The sequence below is a fragment of the Drosophila hydei genome, unplaced genomic scaffold (genome assembly GCF_003285905.1).
Source record: "Drosophila hydei strain 15085-1641.00,03,60 unplaced genomic scaffold, DhydRS2 tig00008128-arrow-arrow-pilon, whole genome shotgun sequence".
Taxonomy (NCBI): domain Eukaryota; kingdom Metazoa; phylum Arthropoda; class Insecta; order Diptera; family Drosophilidae; genus Drosophila; species Drosophila hydei.
Window position 1 is genome coordinate 1,923,732 of NW_022045838.1, and position 15,137 is coordinate 1,938,868.

The following is a 15,137-nucleotide window of genomic DNA, read 5'->3' on the forward strand; positions in this document are numbered from 1 at the left end:
AGCAATTAGAGCCTCAAATTTGGCGGACCCCCCACCTCCCTCCCTACGCTACTCACGATTTGTTGTGTGAATTTAAAATTTAAATAAAAAAGGCGCCGCCAATTCGCTGTTTGGGCTTCAGATCAAATCACATGACTTTAATTCAACTTAGCGTGATATAAATATGTATATGTATGTGTATATGTATGTGTGAGTGAGTGAGTTGGTGAGTTGAGAGTTGGCTAAGACTAGAGTGTCTCCGAAATGGTTAGACACGTGCGGTCAGTATGACAGGCTCAGCTTCTACCTCGGCGACCTTAGCCTTGAGCTTCTCCTCCACCTGCTTCAGCTTCACAATTGGCTGATCTGCGGCGGTGGTGCTGCTGCTGGTAATGGTGGTCGTGGTGCTGGTAGTGGTGCTGCCGCTGCTGGTCGCCTCGCTGGTGGTTGCCTTCTCTGTGGTGCTGGCCAGCTCGGGCTTTGCGCTGGTTGAGGTGCTCTGCGCCTCGACACTCTCGACTGGCGCCGTTGAGGTAATGGAGGTCTTCGTGATGCTAATCTTGGTCTGTTTGCCATCGCTGCTATCCTTGTTCGCATCCTCGGTGATGGTGGCCGATGTGATCTTGGTGTGATGCACCTGGAAGGTGGGTATCAGGGGCACAGAGACGCCGCTCTGTGGCAGCACAGAGACGCGATCGATGATCAGATGGGCGGGTCCGCTCTCATCGCTCTGCGGCACCTTCTTCGTGGTCTGCAGCAGAATTTTACGCTCCTGAGCATTGTCGGACACCTCGACGGCTGGCGTGGCAGGCGCAGACTCATCAGAGCGCTTCACAACGCTATGCTCATTGGTCTCCAGGGCTTCTGGTGCGGCTGGCTTTACCTCAGCCACCTCCGAACCTGCTGCGCTGGCACCGTTCAAGCTGAGCGCCGACTGAAACAGACTGTTCTCCAAATCGCCAATTAGTGTCTGGAATGAGACCTGCTTCAGCTGGCCATCAGCATTGGCCACCACCTGACGCTTGACCACATCCTGCTCCGCCTCGCGATCCACAGGCGCGTTTCGGCCCAAGCCCAAAAACAGATCGTTCAGATCAAAGGGCGCAGCACAGCTGCAGCTGATAGCAGCTACCAGCAGCTGCAAAGGAACGGAGAGAGAAAGCATCGATTAGCTGAAGATCAGTGCAATGGCAGTGGCTGCTCCTACTCACAGTGAAAATCAATGCGCACTTCATGGTCGTTGCTATTGAATTGAATTTCCGAGTTGTTTTCACCACAAAGTCCAGATTGATAATAAGTTCGCTGACGAGATGTGTGCGCGTTTTTAAACTTAACGGCGGACGGCCTAAAAAAGTTTCAGCTAAGCTTTCAGTTAGCACTCTTCAAACGTGGCTCAGAGCAAGCGAGATACAATTCTTGTTTTTGTTATTTATTTTTTTTTTGTTTTGTTGAACTGGTTTCTAGAAGAAAAACCTGCGAATTCTCCCTTAATTGCGGAGTTTTTTCTTTAATGATATTAAATATTTTTTCTAGAAGTTCTATGAAGTCTATATGCATGGAACGATGTATGTGTATATCTGTGTATATTCAAGGGAGCTCTACCAAATTAATGGTAATAGATACAACCTTCAGCTATGAAAGAGAATCGACTCAAGGATTGAACTTATTGCTCTAAATGTCAGTTGCTGCCAAAGGAAAGACCGGGCCAAGCTGAAGCTTTGGACTGTTTACTATTTTGTAGCGAAGTTCATCTGAAGCATAAGCTGTCAGTTAATTGAATTAACATTAGTTTGTTATATGGCTTTAATTGATTTTTATTCGTTTCCAAGAAATCGTATTAAAAATATACGTTTTTATTTACGAAAAATTGAATTTGCTGCAAGTGAAATTTGCAGCCGACTAATTTTAGCGGAAAGCGATGCAAAGCTTAAACAGCCTCTAATATGTTGGTCACAATTGTTTACTTAGCAGTCGGACGAACTGAGGGGGATTTTCGAGACTTGATTGCCTGTTAAATGGCACAAAGAGCAATGAACAATTTGGATTAGCCTGGCAGCTGAAAGAGCTCGAAACTTTGAGAAACTCAGGTCAGGCAGCTGATGACTATTTTTGCATAACTTCAGATTTTGCAGCTTTATTTTTAAGCTCAAATATGTTAATTATTATTGAACTTAAGCTATTTGCTTCTAACGTGCGAATTGATCTATAAAACTTTCCACAAATCTTTTAATTGCTGCCCGAAATAAAACACGGAATTATTTGAATTCAGCTCCAGCGCGCTCATGAATGAAAAGTTGGGATTCGTCTGGTTCTATGTGGCTGTAAAGCAGCTCAAAGCAGTTGTTGCCTGCTTAAACAGAAAAGCAGGCAATGCCCAAGGCACCGCCCAGTCTCTACAAATTGAAAACTCTTTAATTTAATTAAAAAAAGCTCGAAATAATTATAGAAATTATAAATATTTAAGCCATGAATAACCGTAGCTTATCTCAGTTGAGACAAGTTAACGAAAATAAATAGAAATCAGCGAAGACTTTTTCCTAGTTCACACGCTGCGTATGAGTGATTTTCATAAGTCATTTAAGGCCCACGCTGCGTATGCGTAATGTTCTATGTTAATTTAGTCTAAAGTCTAGCTGAAATACTACAATTACCTGGCAATACGATGACCATCGTAAACGCTTGCGCAGCTTCGTAAGGCAAACACGCGTAACGCGTGGCGCGTGCAGTGTTCAGAAAGCGAGTGCGTCAGCTCGCTGGCAATGTTTATGAACCTATTTTTGGTCTAAGCCAGCGAGTAAACAACAACCTACGCGGCGCTTTACACCAAGCTGAGATTTGCGTAGACGGCCTCCGTTATTGATACAGAATATTGAAACGAGCACAATTAATTAGAGCCTGTTGACGGCGTAGCGTAGGGAAGAAGCAGCAGAAAACAATAGCTGGCCCCGTGCCCTGTGGGCCAGGCTACCTAGAAACAGTGAGCTCAGACTGGCAAAAAAAAAGAAGAGCAAAGGCAAACCTGTCAGCCAATTAACAGGTGGCAATAATTACGCGGAATCGCATCTCGCAATTCGCACCTGAACGACGACTATATAAGCCGATGATCCGCACTAATTAGGCTCAAACTTGCGAAGAACAGGCTAGGGAACAGAGCAACAGCAGCAGCAGCAGCAGCAGAGCCTATTTCGTGTAAGGGCAAACATTTAGAGGAGGCGTTCGAGAGATGAACACACAACATGCGATTCTAGGAGCCGCCGTGCTCGGCATGCTGCTCGCCTTTGGCTGCACGCTGCCAGTGCTGGACGCCAGCTCCGGGCTGGACAATGCCACGCTCGAGCAGCTGCAAACGAATCTCAATGATACGCCCAAGAATCTGTAAGTAACCAAATATCCAACACTGTACACTGAGCGAAAAGCAGATGTAAGATACAAGCTAGAAAAAAAAACTTTTCAAATTTGGCTTACAAAATTCTAAGTTGAAGAGACTCTTTAAGCCTAGCTCAATTAGTTTGAAATCAAAATTCTCTTTAAAGAAAACTAAAAATTTTACTTTAAGCAAATTTCAAACTCATTTCAAGTACTACAACAGCTTTATTTAAGTCTTCTAAGTCTTGCAAGATTGCTCAACAATTTTCCAATGTTCACATATATTTTCTCTCAGTGTAGCTATAAGCACCTACCTCGCCTCTACTCTAACAGCATTAACATTTATCTAACCTTCGCTCTTCATCCTTTCAGCTACGTGGTCAAGGCAGTGGTCTATGAGATAGGCATACTCACCGAGGTGGGCGACAATGAGACGGACTTTGAGAGTCAGGAGCGTGTGGATCTGACCTTCTACGATGCGCACACCAATCAGAGTCACATTGATCTGGGCAACATACCGCTGCCCATTCAGACGAACGTCTCCGGCCAGGTGCTGACGGGCATTGCACCGATCAACATTGGCGCCTTCAGCAGTCCGCAAGAGCTGCTGCAGACGCTGCCATTGACGGGGAGCATTGTCAATATAACGCACAGTGACACGGCCTTCTACCAGCTGACTAAGTCGAATACGAGCGAATTCGAGAAGCCACAGCTGCTCAGCGAGGATGCGTTGGCCAAGCTGACGCACGCCTCCGAGCTGTTCCCGCCCAACGGCTCGCTCAGCGGCCTGGGCGTCGCTGCCTCCTCCAATGACTTGGACAACAGTTCGGAGGAGCAATAAGTTGAAGCTGGACTCAAAATTGAAATTCTGATAACGAAGTAATGCAGTGCGTTGTGCTCCACATCATAAGACCCACATACATATCACATAAGCTTATTGTTAAACGTAGTGAATAAGTGTTATTAGCGACAGTGTTAGAAAAGACTGCAAGAGATGGAGTCCGTTAGGTAACATACATATCTAGAACTAGTAGAAAGTACCGCCCCAAAACATTGACTTTGCCATAGTCAACTCACTTTTGTATACGTAAAAATAAAAGAAAATGCAGCAAAGCAGCAACAACTCTTAAAAAAAAATGTTCGATCAAATCGATTTTTACTGACGGCCAGGCATGTGACTGAGGAAGAGCTGCTAAAAGCTTTCCATCCATTCACACTTCTCACATAAACTTGAATGCCCGTTCATATATGTTATATATATGCTATATATACACATACATACATACATATACATATACATATATATATATATTTATATATATATATATATATATATATATATATATATATATATTTATTTATTTATAGAAAGGTAAACACGTGTGATTATGATCTTGGCTTAATAACTTTCCTTCCGGTCTATCGATCTGACTACATTACATTTAATAGGCAGCCTCATTATTTTTACTCAAGTTTGAACCCGATTTCAGCTTCAACTTTTGGAGGTGAACTTAATTTTTCGCATTATTATGAAATAAATGCTATAATTAAACACAAACTGACAAAAAAACGAGATATTCCATGAGGCATACAGCCTAATTCACAATTAGCAAAAACTATATAATATCTATATATATTAATTATAGAAAAACTTCATATTATTGCATTGCTATATGTGAACAACATGATAGCTATACATATTAAATATAGCGATAAATATTTTAATATACGCAATACTTTTATATGCTAAAAAACTCAATATCTGATAATATTGAAAAACAAAAATAAAATTTTCAAAATACTTGTGGAAAACAAGAATTTATATAAAAATTTTAATTTTAAAAATTTAAATAAAAACAAATAAAATTTAAATAAAAATAAATTAATAAATGTTTATAAAATATATACAAATATATAAATTTTTGGGGAAAAACTTTTTTAAAATAGCTAAAAATTAATAATGTTCAAAATTTTCATTTAGATAAAATATAAGAGGTTTTATAATTTAAATCAAAAACTAACGCCAAGATAAGAACTCGCTTAAAGCCCATAAGTCGTGCAGCATAATTGAGTTTTCTATTAAACTTTCGAAATACACTTTGAGCTACATAAACACAGCAGCCGAAGAGCGCTATGTAGCTAACCTTAGCTAATTCACACTATATCTTACTCTACACTATATATGCAGCAATAGCATAATCAATAAAAAACAAACTATATTCAATTTTATATTAACTAGTTTTTAATTTTTCTCATTTTCATTTGTTGGTTTTGTTGTTTGTTGTTGTTGTTGTGTTTTAGTTTGTTTAACTGTAGTACATGATTTCTTACGTCCTAATAGATGATATACTTTATATTAATAGATATTATGTTATATATATATATATATATATATAAATATAAGTTTAAACTTGTACACGCAAATTAAAATGGTTGAACGTCTCAGATCAGTTAAGAGAACCACCCCGAATCGTAAAACTCCACTTCGATTTCATTTAACCCCCTTCGCACCCGCAAACCCCCTTTTAGAAAGCCTATTCAGCCCCATCATACTTCCGTATCTCATGCTCTTTACGTAACTTTCACACGACTTATCGATAACAATAGACGTGTCTATTGCTATCGACTTGCCATTGGCGTGTTATTGTGTATGTGTGCTTGTGTGTGTGTGTGTGTAATATGTACATACTGCAACGCACATTTAGATACTTGTATTCGTATATAGTATAAATAATATTTAGTTTTTAACTATTTTACATAGTCATGTAGACGATGCGCTCTAGCGGCTTCTTTTAAAATATATATTTATATATATATGTGTGTGTGAGTGTGTGTGTAATTGTGTGTGCTTAAAATGTATGTGTAAATTATGCATGGTATGGTAATTGTGTTTATTAGTAGTAGTAGCTACAATTTCAACATATGTGCACATGCCAACGTACATATATCAACTAAATCGTAACTAGAATCTGAAATATGTATCCGTATCTTTATCTGTATCTGTATCTGCTGTGTGTGTATCTGAATAATCATAGTCGTGTGTATCTGTATTAAGTGGTAACTTTTTCTCTTAATGATCGACGTATATTTAGGTTTAGGTTTAGGTTGCTTTGTGGTTTTTACTAAAAATTTCTTTTCCGCTCGCTTTATACAGTTCTGGCTTACTAACAAATCATAGATATATTATATTATATATATATATAGACGTTCGCGTCGGCGCAGCCTTAAAATCAAATAAAAACTAATCTTAACGCGCCAGCGGCCAAAATGCTGCAGCAAAAACTATGCGAGATTAGGTTTGTGTTTTTTCTTTTTTCCTTTCTTTTTGGTTAATCCAATGCGCCGTTTAATCTGTAAATTTGATAGATATATGTATGTTATTTGATAGAATAATATATATTGTTTGTCGACGACTTGCCTATAACATGACTCTCCATATTTGTGATTCGTGGCTTCGATGCAGGCTGTGGTATGATGGTGATCTCATCGTTGATCTTCAGCGGTTTTAGCAATGATTCATTGGCGGCTCCTAGCGCATTGCGCGCCATGCCGCCAGCACCACCAGCACCACCACTGCTACCACTGCTGGACTGTGCGCTATTTTTCTTGCTGTCCATTGCCTTTCGAGCCACAGTGCTATGCGCCGTATACACATGCGTTTCAAACTGTTTGTACATGCCAAAGGTAGCCGTGCAGACGGTGCACTTGTACGATAAATGTGCAGGTTTCAGGGTCATATGATGATCGCGCGATACGTGATTCAGTAGCTTCCATTGGTACATCTATATCATGGATTGCAATTAGAAGGGATCATAGAATTTAAATATGTAAAGACTTACCCTGCCACAGACAGGACAACGGCCAGCATCCTTGCCCTTGTTAGCCGCCTCCTGCATAGAGCTTGTTACTAAGCCATGCGAGCCCAGCAAATGTCTTTCCAGACCCTGATCCGTAAAGAAACGGAACTGACACTTCTGACAATTCAACGGTGGACGATTGTAGATCATCTTGGGATGTATCTGAAAAGCAAAATAGAGTGACATTAGCACCTACTCTAGCAGTAGATAATTGTTTTTACGCTTTACCTTCACTTTATGCATCCACTGCATGTGATTGCGCAGTTGTTCCAGATCTTTGATATAGCCATCGCATATCTCGCAGATGACAAACTGTGCCTTGTTGTTGCCGCCGCTGGGACTCTGGCCGGGCTTCATGCCAGCCGCCGCCGCTGTCGCTGGCGCCTTGCTGGACGAAGCAGCGGCCGCATTGCTGCCAGCTGCAGTTTGTCGAGGTAGTGGCGTTATTGAGATGCTCGGCTGACCCGCAATAGGCTTCTTCGACGCTTGCTGCAATTAGGTAAACATCAGTTAGATCTTGTAGATAAAATAGCTAAGGAGTACTGACCTGCACAAGCTGTCCGGCTGCCAATTGATAGCTGTTGGGCAGCGAGAGTGCCGCATTGGCAGCGCCAATGGCACCGCGAACAGGCGCAGGACTTCTGACCATATTGTTGGCATTGGGCATAGCCTTGGGCAGTTGTGGTGCACGCTGTCGCATCTTGGCCGCATTTTGTGCAGCCAACGCTGCGGCCTGTAAATTGCGTGCCTGTACGGCTGCCTGTTGTTGTTGTATGGTTGCCAGCGCTGCCTTTTGCGCCGCTGCCTGCGCAGCCATGGCCTATAAAGAGATAGAATAGTTAATTGATAATCTCCGACAGTTTCTCTATAACTTACCTGATAGGCGGTAGCTGTGCCAACCAGTCCATGCCGCGGCTTGATGCGTGGTATCTTAGCAGGCGCTTCCCAGTCGTTGGGCGGCGCCAGATTCAATTCCGGCCGGAACTTCTTGGCGCAAACCGGCTGATGGCGTGCCAGCTTCGCCTTGCCGTTATCCTCGAAGCCGCAGTTGGGACACGTGTGATACGGCAGCGGCTTAATCAGACGCGCCTTGATATTGTGCACGGCTTCCATGTGATAAACGATCTCAGTGGCATTTCGAATCTCAAATGTACAAAAGTTGCACTTATATAGTACGCCATTCATATGCGGCGTCTCGTAATGATTCGCCATGGAAAGCGCGGATTCGGATTTGAAATTACAGAATTCGCAGCGCTTCATTGTGAACTTGAAGGGGGCATTTTTCGTCTTCGACGCCTGCAGATTGCCGCTCAACGCATTGATTGCCATCTCAAAGTCCTTAGGATCTCGTGATAGAGACTTACGCATTTTACGCTTTTGCAATCGCAACAGATCCGACTGCACATATTCCTGCACCAGGCCAACGCCAATGTCCATAAAGAATTTACCCAACGGACTCTCAAAGTAGTTCTCCTGGCCGGGTTTTGCGGGTACATTGGATGCGAGACCGCCGGAAGCGGCGACTGCAGCGGCGGGTTTGATGGCGCTCTTTAGGGCGGAGAGATCATCGTTGGCCTCCTTGATTAACACCTTGGTGCGTACCCCTGACTCGGAGTCATCGTCATCATCGTCGTCGTCATCTTCGTCAGATTGCTCCGACCACGATTCATCGTCGCCGTTCTTCCGTTTCTTTTTACCTGCAGGTGCATTCGTTGTCGTCGTTCCATCTGCATTCGATTTATCCTCTTTGTTCTGCTCGGTCATCATATCGAACTCATCCACTTTGTCCGCCACAGCTAAGTCTTCGGCAGAGAGCGCATACTTTGTCTCAATGGCCCGGATGACCTCGCGTATATTATCATTGGGAGGCTTCTCATAGATGTAGGGCACAATAAACGATGGCGCCTCAAGCACGAACATGTCGTCCGTTAGACCTGGCAACAGATTCGCATTGTTCGTCATGCTGGGCAATCCGGCAGCGGTCAACGATAGTGTGGACGGTGTCAGCTGAACTGTGTTGCCCACTCCAGCTCCTACCATGCCGGCCATTGGCACCAGCTTAGGTGGCGTATTGCCCAGATTTGTGGCAACTCCAGTTACGGCGTTCGTTATGGTCACCGGATAGACAGCACCACCAACGCCTGCAATAGTTGGCCCCGCCTCATGCGGCATTAGAGTGCGTGCATCCTTTATGGTCAACTGGCCCAGACCAATGCCGACACCCGCTCCCATTCCTGATGGAGTTGAACTGCGCTGTCGTTTGCTATTCGGATGCAGGTCATCCATATCGCTTTTGCGCTTGTTTAGCGCCTGGTCGCTGGGCGAAATACTTGGCGGCGTATCATCCTCAATTACCACACAGTCGTCGTCATCATCGTCGTCCTGATCGGCTGTTGCTGGTGGTGCAGGTTGTGGTTGGGGTTGTGGTAGTGGCGGCGGCGTTGCCTTCGCAACTGGTGGCAACTTTTTGCTTTGCGGTGTCAGCGGCATTGCTGCCGTTTGCCCCGTTTCCGACTCTGAATCGGAGGGAATAAGCACTGCATCATCTGAAGAATCAGCGTTGCTTGACGCAACGGCTGCGGGCATGGCTTTTGGTTTGTTAGGAGTTGCGTTTGGCTTGAGAGCAGCCACGGTTGTTGGCTCTTGTTTCTGCTCCGTCAAATCTGACATATCCTCATCGCTGTCCTCGTCCAGATTAACCACGGCCCCTGCATCTTCACCATCATTGTTGTCATTGCTTTTCGTTGCTTCGGCTGCTGTTGCCTGTCCATTGGGTTTGACAGCTAGCACAGCAGCAGATTCTTTAGCCTTTGGGCTTTGTGTGAAGCCATTCATTGGCGTCTGATTCTTCTCCTTCTCTTGAACTTCCTCCTCCTCGGTATGCATTGCATCTCCATCGGCTTCCGAGTCGGTCACCGTTTTGGCTGTGCCACTTTGCTGGCTGCCCTCCTCGTCATCCACTTCATCTAGTTCATCTGCATTTCCCACACTCTTCTTCTCTTCCATTAGTGCATCTTCCTCTTGATCTGCTGGTAGCTGTGTTGCTGCACCCAGCGGATCTTCTGCATCGCAACTGTTTTCAGCAGTGCTGCCTATTTTTTCATCCTCAACATCTTCATGATCACCATTGGTGGTCACTTCCTCCTCCTCCTCTTCGTCCTCTTCATCATCATCTGCATTCTGTTTTGACTCTTTCCCATTGCCATTACCATTCTCTGTGGAACTGGAGCTAGTTATTTGTGAGTCACCCTCCTCAGTGTCATCCACATCCATGGACTCTGTCGCTGCATTTGGATTTGGCTTGCTATCATCATTGCTGTTGCTGTTGCTATTGCTGTCGAGCGGCAGCTTTGTTACTTTAACTGAATCTCCTTCTGTGTCCTTTACGAGCATTATCTGCTGGTCCGTCTCCAGATCTGGTTTGGAGTTTGTCTTCTGCTCATTTTGAGTCTCAGATGTGCTGCTGCTTCTGCTGTTGTTGTCGTCGTCGTCGTCGTTGGCTGCCCCCTTGGCAAGTATTTTGGTTGTGGGCTCGACAACGCCCTCCGGCAAAACGACGTCGACTTCAGTCATTTGTTATTTTGTTCTCTGCTTTTGGAATGTGCCTCTTGGTCGATAGATGTCGCTGCTGCTGCTGTTGTCGAGGATGCGCCTGTTAAATTAGATCGATAATGAATTTTGATTAATTTCCTTTTATTCATTTGTTGTAAATCGATAGCTCATAAATTAACTGGAAAATATTTGGCACATAGAAACTGAAAGCCAAAGCGTAAACATATCAACGAAAGACCAGAGCAAAGAAGAATTGGAGGAAACAAAACGCAAAACTTGCAGAAAACTAATCAAATAGAGCACAACACAAAATTAACAATTGCCAAAAAAAAAAAAAAAAATAATAATAATAAAGCAAAGAAAATTGAAATCTAGGTGAATTAAGCCCGCCCTCCCTTTACGCCCCTCCCCCTCACAAACCATAACAAGAGGGGGCAGCAAAGCCAAAAAGAGTTAATTGAGACAAAATGGCTGCCATATTGGATTAAAACTAAAATACAATTTAATATGTATATATGTAAATTGCAAATATATATGTATATATTGGCATGTTTATATGTATTATTGCAAACAGTTATATATATAATCTATGTACTTGCGTATGTACATATATATGTATGAAATATCATACAAATTTAATTTTGCTAGGCATATTAAAAATTATTTATATATAATATATGTATATATATATATATACACATATATATATATTAGTACATCGCTATGTAAAACCTGATGTATATTTGTATGTACTGTGTTGCATAAACAATCATATATATATATATATACATATATATACATATATATACATATATATATATATATATATATACATTTATATTATATATATATATTTATATTATATATATATATATTACACACATGCAAACAGCAGTTACCGAGCACACAGCAACTGCACGATTGACATACATACAGACAACACACACACACACCTACATATATACAAAGCGCACCGTACAAAACGAGCACACACACACACGCACGCACATATACAATCTATATATATACGTTCACATACATACATGCACAGGCACAGATATATAATATGTATGTATGTTGATACAAACGGACACGCAGACGCTGGGACGGACAAACAGACAAGCGAACGGACAGACGGCCGGTGAGACAACGACGACGATGACGACGACGACGTTGGCTTTGGCTCTGCGGTGTTGGTTGTTGGTTGGCTGTGGCTCGCTGCTACTGCTACTGCTGCTGTTGTAGCTAGCGGCGGCGGCGTGGAGTGGAGTACGGGTGGGTACAGGAGCGTGTTTTGCGCTTGTGTATGTATGCATGTGTGTGTGTGTCGATGTTTTGATGTATGCGTGCGTATTAGTTTGTATGTGTGTGTGCTTCTTTATGCCTGTTTGTGTGTGCAAATGCTATTTTTTTAGGCAAGTTGAAAACTATTAAATCCAAATTCTATAAATTTCTGCACAATCGCACAATAACAAACTAAGATCTAAACATATACAGAGGAAAAACAAACACTTACAATTTACATTTTACGTCACACTTTAAAAGGTAGTGGCAGGTTGTTGTTATTGTTATTGTGGCAATTAACAAAATGATAACACGTAAAAACAACACAATAAAAATAAAGGATCTTTTTTGCCGAACGCACAACAAAATTTTTCTTGATTGTGGAGCACACACACAAACGCGAAGCGAATGAAAAAAGAACGCTATGCCAAAGCGCGACAAACGGACGATAGACGGGGGCAACAACAAGGCAAACTGGAAATGGAAGCGGAAAAAAGCGAAAAACGTCGCTACAAACACAGAGTTGCATGGGCGACATCCCGGTAAGCAGGGTTGCATGTGTTCCCAAAGAGCGGCGCGCGCCAATGTTATCGAACAATCGATAAAATTGCAATAAGCGTTTATTGCATGTTGCAACTAGTGCAGCTGCAAAAAATAACTAAACTACAATTAAATCACATGCCTTCAACTCAACGTGCAACTTGCATAAAGATCAGCAAGGCAAAATTGTCGGCAGAGCGCCAACTTTCGCATCGTAGCGCACAAAGAGAGTAACCAGAGAGAACACACATCTGGCCATAGGTGTTACGCTCAAAAATAGCGAATGGCAATGTGAAGCGCAAACGAACCGTTGTCACTACAGATGACTGTATGCGTGCGTGTGTTCGTCGGTGGATACGGTGCTGTTGTAGTATTGGAGCGCGCCCATGTGAATGGATGGATGGGAGGGAAAAACAAATTTGACAATTGTACCGCGCGTACGAACGAAATGAACAAAACAAAACTGAAACGGCATTGCTGCTGCCTGTGTTGTCGTTTAACGTATATGTCGACGCAGTTGCCGGCGTGTTTGATGGATTTTTTCTTTTTTTTGTATTGGACATGTGTCTGCGACGCGCAAAAATTTGAAAATTTCCCGCGCAAACGAATAACAGTATATATTGATATTGCTGCAGCTTATTAGTGGTAATGAATAGTTACTGCTAAACCAGGCCAATATTGAATGCTCCCTCACACTGACACTCGCTCACACATACACACATAAATAAATATATATGTATCAAGTGTAGTAAGCATAGGCAAAGCGGCGATTGCCCCGTCTGTAAGTTTTAAAACTGTATACTCATCACGATACTTCTGCTGGCGCTGCTGATGCTTCTTCTTCTTTCCCAACTTATTTCAGATTACGTTGCTGCTCTCTCGCTCGCGCTCACTCTCTCTGTCGCTCTCGCATGCTATGGGCCAATATAATACAATACACATACAAACATACAAATATATATATATATGCACACATACAAATATATGTATGTATACTTATATAAGTATGTATATATTTATATGTATGTATGTAAGCTGAATGCCATGTTTGCATGCATGTGTGCGTGTATATATATATATATATATGTATATGTATATATCAAAATGTTTATGTGTGTGATTTGGTCTATATGCAAGTACAAATTTGAAAGTAACCCGCTTCTCACCCCCGTTGATCGGCAACTGGTAGAAGTTTGGCATTCGCCTAGCTCCGCAACCGCTGCCACGGGATTCATTAAGAGCCACCAATTATCGGTAAAATAGTATTAATATATATATGTATATATTATTATATATATTTATATATATATATATATATATTTATATATATTTATATATATCGTATATATGTATGTATTTATAATAAAACGATAACAAAACTTCTGTTATACATACACGTGACCTTTTCTCTGGTTTGTGTCGTCGCCGTCGTTGGTTGTCATGCGAATTTTAGATACAATTTCTAAGAAAGTTAACCTTGCAGATATTTTTATTCTTTTTTTTTTAGATGAAAAGCAACGATTTTTGAAAGGATATTTTGAAAATTAACGCATTGGAAATTGGGGGCTAATATTTGTATGACGGGCAGCGAGTAGCTCAAGGGTATATCATCATCAAATTTTAATATTTATATTTTGTTGTTGAAAATTCTAAGATAGATTCTAAGAACTAACTAAAGTTTACCAAGTAAGTTGGATGACTTCATATGCAAAAAATTAGTTTAATAACTTTTCTAATAGGCATTAATATTTCATTGAAACCTATTTTAAATTGCCAATCATTTTTACAATTGCCATTAATTGTTTCGGCGTGATTCATATATTATATTAGGGTAATTGTATTATTGGTAAATTCTAATTTGTAAATTACTTCAATATACAACCCAGTATTAGTAACTTGTTGACTTTTAGTCAGGAAGGTCAAACAAACAAAATTCTTAAGATACTTTCTCTAATGAAATGCATAAAGTGCATTGTGAAAAATTTTCTCTCTGCAAAAACTGCAGTGAGTCAGTATAATTAGAAGGGGCTTAAATTCCCCTAAATATACAAACATTCTATGATTTAATCATGTACAAAGCGAAGTTAAATTGAAATATTGTGTAATATATATTTCACGATTTATTGGCAATGCAACTTGACTCCTGCTGGCAGCAACTTCAGTATGAAGCAAAACACTTGTGAGTGAAAAATAAATGTCAATATCTAATATGAATGATTTAATATTGAAACTTGGTTTACTTTTAATTTATATGATCTTTTTACTTTTGTCTACATTTTATGCTAAGTCCAAGCATTGGAATTCTTGGCCTGTTCTAATTAGTGACTAGACTTAATGCAGTAATGAAGTTAATCAATACAACCCGTTAACTTACATTTAATAACAATATTTAATATGCGTGTGCACATATATATTTATATATGTATTACAAAAATATATAGAAATGAATTTCTTCTATACATTTGTTCAACATATATCATATTCCAAAGAAAGAGAATGACTAATTTCTTTTACCATTTGATGACGAATGCAAAAATATCAATAATAACTAACTAACTA

General features: G+C 41.2%; 3 protein-coding genes across 3 annotated transcripts; 1 reads left to right on the top strand and 2 right to left on the bottom strand.

Moving 5' to 3' along the window:
• Nucleotides 1-108: 108 nt before the first annotated feature.
• On the bottom strand, nt 109-1,284 carry LOC111602905 (facilitator of iron transport 1). Its single transcript, XM_023320246.2, has 2 exons — nt 1,191-1,284; nt 109-1,117 (listed from the first exon to the last, which is right to left on the bottom strand). The coding sequence occupies exons 1-2, from the start codon at nt 1,212-1,214 to the stop codon at nt 248-250; spliced, it is 894 nt and encodes a 297-aa protein (XP_023176014.1). The 5' UTR covers nt 1,215-1,284; the 3' UTR covers nt 109-247.
• A 1,830-nt stretch (nt 1,285-3,114) lies between these two features.
• On the top strand, nt 3,115-4,490 carry LOC111602907. The gene is made up of 2 exons (XM_023320249.2): nt 3,115-3,354; nt 3,718-4,490. Exons 1-2 carry the CDS (start codon nt 3,203-3,205, stop codon nt 4,184-4,186), a joined length of 621 nt encoding a protein of 206 aa, XP_023176017.2. The 5' UTR covers nt 3,115-3,202; the 3' UTR covers nt 4,187-4,490.
• Nucleotides 4,491-6,655: 2,165 nt separating this feature from the next.
• LOC111602882 lies at nt 6,656-10,796 on the bottom strand. Its single transcript, XM_023320213.2, has 6 exons — nt 8,079-10,796; nt 7,750-8,022; nt 7,431-7,691; nt 7,185-7,364; nt 6,764-7,127; nt 6,656-6,696 (listed from the first exon to the last, which is right to left on the bottom strand). The coding sequence occupies exons 1-6, from the start codon at nt 10,773-10,775 to the stop codon at nt 6,692-6,694; spliced, it is 3,780 nt and encodes a 1,259-aa protein (XP_023175981.2). The 5' UTR covers nt 10,776-10,796; the 3' UTR covers nt 6,656-6,691.
• Between the last annotated feature and the right edge of the window lie 4,341 nt (nt 10,797-15,137).